The sequence below is a fragment of the Trachemys scripta genome, chromosome 2 (assembly GCF_013100865.1).
Source record: "Trachemys scripta elegans isolate TJP31775 chromosome 2, CAS_Tse_1.0, whole genome shotgun sequence".
Taxonomy (NCBI): Eukaryota; Metazoa; Chordata; order Testudines; family Emydidae; genus Trachemys; species Trachemys scripta.
In genome coordinates this window covers 119,546,673-119,552,672 of record NC_048299.1, presented here as the reverse complement: position 1 = coordinate 119,552,672, position 6,000 = coordinate 119,546,673, and the positions used below count along the sequence as shown (strand labels likewise).

At 38.7% G+C, this 6,000-nt stretch overlaps 1 protein-coding gene across 1 annotated transcript in view; it reads right to left on the bottom strand.

Annotated features, from left to right (window-relative positions):
- LPCAT1 (lysophosphatidylcholine acyltransferase 1) overlaps window positions 1–6,000 on the bottom strand; it is a 156,917-nt gene that overhangs the window by 104,984 nt on the left and 45,933 nt on the right. Inside the window, exons 5-6 of the mRNA XM_034759513.1 lie at window positions 5,602–5,662; window positions 3,236–3,318 (exon numbers count right to left, since the gene is read on the bottom strand). Of these exons, the coding sequence (XP_034615404.1) occupies window positions 3,236–3,318; window positions 5,602–5,662 (144 nt within the window). The remainder of the gene's footprint in view (window positions 1–3,235; window positions 3,319–5,601; window positions 5,663–6,000) is intronic.

Below are 6,000 nucleotides of genomic sequence, written 5' to 3'. Positions count from 1 at the left end.
GCTGAGAGGGTACCTGAAAATGAAAGACTCCTATAAAAGAAACCCAGACTTAATAGGTCTGCAGTCCCAGGGCCTGCAGCTCCAGGATCACCAATAGCAGCCCTTCTAGCAATGGAAGATTACAACTGGCTATTGGAAGTTGCCACATTACCCTAGAAGTAGGATGAGTCTTAAGTCACATTCCAGCGTTGGTTCTGGTGGAAAGTGCCCCTTTTTCTTTTAATATAACATATTTTTGTTTTTATCGAGATCAGAAACAGTGTTAAACTCAAGATTTAACTTTAGCCATTATAGTCAATTCACTATTTCTTTTTCTTAGCTGCTGACCTTTCAGATTCATTTAAGCATATTTAACTTTGATTTTTGTGTTTTTTGTACATGCTACTTTCTTTTATTCTGTTTCTGTTTTAAGCAGTGATGAAGGTATTAAAGCAAGATTTTGACATTGTCCATAACTTTCAAGATTCTGGGACTCTTAATCTTATTGATTCTGAATTGAGCTTGGGTACCTAGCATCAGATTTAGAAACATACAGTTAGGAAGGTGTAGTGCTTAAACTACTATCTATCTGATATTTCCTTCTTGAAAACTGAACTCCCTATCTTTCATAGGGGGGGGGGGGGGGCGGAGTTTACCCATAACCTGGAAGTCATTGTAATGGAAAATGGAGGAGTAAAGAGGGTTTGGAAGAAAGATAGGGAGTTCAGTTTTCAAGAAGGAAATATCAGATAGATAGTAGTTTAAGCACTACACCTTCCTAACTGTATGTTTCTAAATCTGATGCTAGGTACCCAAGCTCAATTCAGAATCAATAAGATTAAGAGTCCCAGAATCTTGAAAGTTATGGACAATGTCAAAATCTTGCTTTAATACCTTCATCACTGCTTAAAACAGAAACAGAATAAAAGAAAGTAGCATGTACAAAAAACACAAAAATCAAAGTTAAATATGCTTAAATGAATCTGAAAGGTCAGCAGCTAAGAAAAAGAAATAGTGAATTGACTATAATGGCTAAAGTTAAATCTTGAGTTTAACACTGTTTCTGATCTCGATAAAAACAAAAATATGTTATATTAAAAGAAAAAGGGGCACTTTCCACCAGAACCAACGCTGGAATGTGACTTAAGACTCATCCTACTTCTAGGGTAATGTGGCAACTTCCAATAGCCAGTTGTAATCTTCCATTGCTAGAAGGGCTGCTATTGGTGATCCTGGAGCTGCAGGCCCTGGGACTGCAGACCTATTAAGTCTGGGTTTCTTTTATAGGAGTCTTTCATTTTCAGGTACCCTCTCAGCATCTGAGTGTTTGCCTGAATCTCTCAAATCAGAGTACACCTATGGCCTAGAGCAGCAATCATAGTCCTGTAGATACCAGAGAAATCAAGCCTCCTCCCTAGATTGTCACTATTTGACCACCAAATAGGACAATCATTTCTCAAAAGTGGGCAATTTCATAGTACCTCTTTTCTGGACAGTGATATCATTAGTAATTGTTAGGTAAACTCAGTATTCTGGCCACCACTTTAAGCAGCTGATATGACCTCTCTGACCTGGGAAATTCTAGCAGTTTGTTGCATCTGTTAACATTCCTGGGCAAAAAACTCTCAACCCAAAAATCACCTCAAGCAGTTGTAACTCATGTGTCCCTCCCACCCCATGTGTAGATTAACTGTCATTACTAAGTAAGGATATGGGCAGTGGCTGCAAAGACCAATAATCAGTCTCTATTTTGGAAGGTGGGGTTCCTGGCTGCAGGAGACACACTGGCTGAAGCTTATAATAGGCTCTCACTACCCTGTTATGTAAACACAGACAATGAGTAGTGCCAGAAAACTGACGTTATCTGTGGCTGATGTCGATGCTCTAAATATTTATAATAGCTTCCAGCTCTCACTCATGGATAGCACTGATTATGATAGGGTCATAGCACAGGTTGAAGCTTGTGTACCTAGGAAGTGAAACCTTTGCAAGATTCCTCTTCCACACAAGAGTGCAAAAGTAACAAGAAAGTATTGAAGAATGTGTCACAAGCTCGACGCTCAAGAGACAGTCTTGCAATTTTAAGGCCCCTTTGAGGATTTCCTGGTAAGAGACAGGCTGGTGGTAGGCTATAGTGATGAGAAAGCACATATTTACGGAGAAATTGTTAGCTGACTGGAGAACAAGTCATGGAAATCTGCAAAGCAATGGAATAAGCAAAATTGTTGCTGTAGGCTTTAAGTAAGGACAAGGGTCAAAAAATCAAAGAAAATTTCATGCAGCAGAATATGAAGGAGCATGAAGGAATACATGAGGAATCAGATGGTATTAGTGCTGTGGAGTGTTGTTAAGGCTGCTAAGTTATTAATGCTACTAGTGCTGCTGTCCTTGGAGCTCCAGTGTTAACTGCACTAGCAGAGAGCGCAGCTTGCTGATTCAACAACCCTTGATGTTATTCATAAAGAAAGACCACAAGGTTCGGTTTGATGGCAAAGGCGCTCAGCCAGGTTTATTGTTGACAAAGCACAGTACAAGTGCCTCGTAAGAGCTACAAGTATACTAACTCATGTATGTCTGCAACAATGGTACCAGTTCAATAAGGACACTAGGATTCTGTCCCCTAGACTAGCACAAAGATCCCCCTCCCATCACGTCTCCTTTTATATTTTGATACAAACAAATTAGCTACTACACACCAGTAGGTGTTAGTTACCACCCTAATCCTCATACACACGAGTTCGAACAAAAGATACTTATCCATTATCCTGCATCCCCTCTTTATCTTTACAAGGGGTCAGTGTATTCTTGTATCATCTCTTATGAATGTTTTTAAATAGTTACTTGAGAGATCTGTGTCTTTTTGTACCATCCTCTCCAGTTAGGAATGTGCTTACTTGGTTAGCTGATACCCAGTGAATTACTATTCTGCTAAGGCCAGTCCTACTCTGGTTCACAACCTTTGGTTCACACAGCAAGTTATGCCTAGGCTCCTGCAAGGCCTACAGTCCCTTCCTTTTTATGGGCAGGATGTTCACCCATCATCCCAGAAAAGCATAATTAATTAACTGAAAATGACCCCATGGACTAAATACTGTTTCTTGGCCATTTTGCTTTACTCATCCATACATTCCCCAAGTGTCTAATGATCTGCACATTCCCTTGTACAATCTGTGGACAGTTCCTCTTTTCTAATTGTTTTTAGTTCCATCTAATGGGGCTGGCAATATCCAGAAAAGTAACATGTCTATTACCCTTAATCTACAGAGCAAGCTAAACTTACCAATTTGTTCGGATAACGCAAAACTACTGGCTGGACAGGAACTCCAGGAATAAATGCTCCTGGAAAGCACACATTACACATCATTACTCTTTGGCATATTTTCTTATTGTCAAATAAATTACTCATTACAAAAAAGATTATGTGATTATTGGTTACGTCGTTAGTCTGGTGTGTACAGTAGCGGAAATTCATAGCATGCTAGTGGAAAGAATACAAGATCTGGAAGTAGCAAAATATACATCAATATTCCACAGAAAAAGTCATTTAAAAAAAGGCAGTGTTGGTAACTGACAACAATGTATATATCTATCTTATTTAGAAGATACAAGCATTTAGAAGAATGGAAATATAGACATTCGAAATCCACCAAAACCTACATAAATCATAATAAATTATGAAGACATACATATTTTATTATAGCCCAATCCCTAAATTTGACTCATGGTCAGGATTGTTGATTTTTTTATATATATATATATATATATTTGTTGCTTCTGCCTTTTAACAGTTGTTGTCAGATGTGAATTTTGTAAAAATCTGATAGTCAAGTATCTCGTAAAAAAGTCTTGCAAACAAATTTGATATATTTTTATGAAGTTACCAGTTTTGTTGATAAAGGTAACTCTGTTGACATAACAGACTTCTGTAGGGCATCTGACTTTGTACTACAATACATTCTGATTAAAAATAGCACTCTAAAAACTATTGTACAAAATGTAATTATTAATGTGGATTCACCACCAACTGACGGTACTTTGAGGGGGGTCAAGCAGTAATCTGTTCTTGTCTCAGTGGTATTTAATGTCTATTAGTGGTCAGGAAGAAGATATACAATCTCTACCAGTAAAGTTTGCAGATAAAGATCTGTCAACTGGTAAATCAGATAAACAGATCACTTACACAAAGTAATCTGGAGTGCCTGGCAAGAACAGCTCATATGAACCATTTGCCTGCATTAAAGTGCATCTGGAAGGTCACCCAGCTAGGAACAAAGAACGTAGGCCATACAGAATGGGGAAATGTATTCCGCAAAGTAATGACTCTGAAAAGGACTTTTGGCACCAAGAAGCAAGTGGGAAAGTCAGAGGCAATAAGATTTCAGAGGAAATGGGTGAAGGGAGCGGAGACTAAGACAGCTAGGACCAGGGGAAGTAGGGAGGTTGAGTACATTTGCAATGGGGGTGGAGAGCAGAATGGGCCGGATCAGTGGAAAACTGGAAGTGTGGGCGCAATAGGAACTTGAGGCAGTAAAGGGATTTTGTACCATGTTTCTGGGTGGTCTAGAGTGTATCGGGGAGCAGGAGAGCCAGCAAACTCTCCTAACATACACACATTTATATTAGTATAAAAGTGCTTTTGCTGATATAGCTTATACTGAGTTGACAAACTATGCCAAATAATGACAGGTTTCAGAGTAGCAGCCGTGTTAGTCTGTATCCGCAAAAAGAACAGGAGTACTTGTGGCACCTTAGAGACTAACAAATTTATTAGAGCATAAGCTTTCGTGGACCACAGCCCACTTCTTCGGATGCATATAGAGTGAAACATATATTGAGGAGATATATACACACACGCATACAGAGAGCATGAACAGATGGACTCCCGTGTGTGTGTGTGTGTGTGTGTGTGTGTGTATATATATGTTCATGCTCTCTGTATGTGTGTGTGTATATATATCTCCTCAATATATGTTTCACTCTATATGCATCCGAAGAAGTGGGCTGTGGTCCACGAAAGCTTATGCTCTAATAAATTTGTTAGTCTCTAAGGTGCCACAAGTACTCCTCTTCTTTATGCCAAATAAGCTATACCAGCAAAAGCACTTTGGTACTACTATAACTGTGTTTACAATAGGGCTTTTGGCAGTACAGAAATGTTGGGGGGGAGGAAGGGGAAGTCCTCCTAACTGATATTACTATATTGCCAAAAGTCTTAGCATAGGCCTGGCCAGAGGGCAACTCCGCTGAAGAACATGTGTGGCATCCAATGGGAAGAGGACAGTCAACTACAGACTGCCCAGCAGCAAGTACTGTAGCAGCCTCAAATAGTCACAGATGTACATTGAACCCTTAGACTGCATGTTTCAGAGGGGTGCTAAGACCGCTCCAGCATCATAAGGAATGCAAAAATTCAGTAGGAGAAACATTTGTCTTTCAGATTCTTATACACATTCCAGTTAGAGTCCATCTATAGGATCAAAAAATTCCACTTCAACCGCACCTCATTACCAGTTTTTTTATTCAAATTCTATAACTGCAAACCACTTACAATGGCAACCAATATATTTAAAAAATTATACAATATGAGAACATTCTGTAAAGAAAGCTATGCTTCATACCTACCAGGCTTGAAGGTAATTAGACAAGATCGGTTTGTGCAAGTTCCTTCTGGGAATATCATTATCTTGGAGCAAAAACAAAATTTACTGTTACAGAATATTTGTTGTATTTACATCTTTTCAAAAACAATATTAAAACTCTTCACATCTGAGTTACAGTAATTTAAGAAAAAGTAAGCAAGTTAAACAAAATGTTTAAATGATTGCATGGTCTTTTGAAGTCACAAAAACTTTCAGATGCATGGAATCTGGCACAAACTGTGGAATAGGATATTTTATTTATTCTTTAAACCAGTGTTTTCCATGGCACAGGGTAGCATGAAGGACTAGCTGGTGGGAGAACAGAGGGAACAGACTGCCAAACTATTTTCCAGATCCTCAGTTTCATTAAAAAAAAATATAT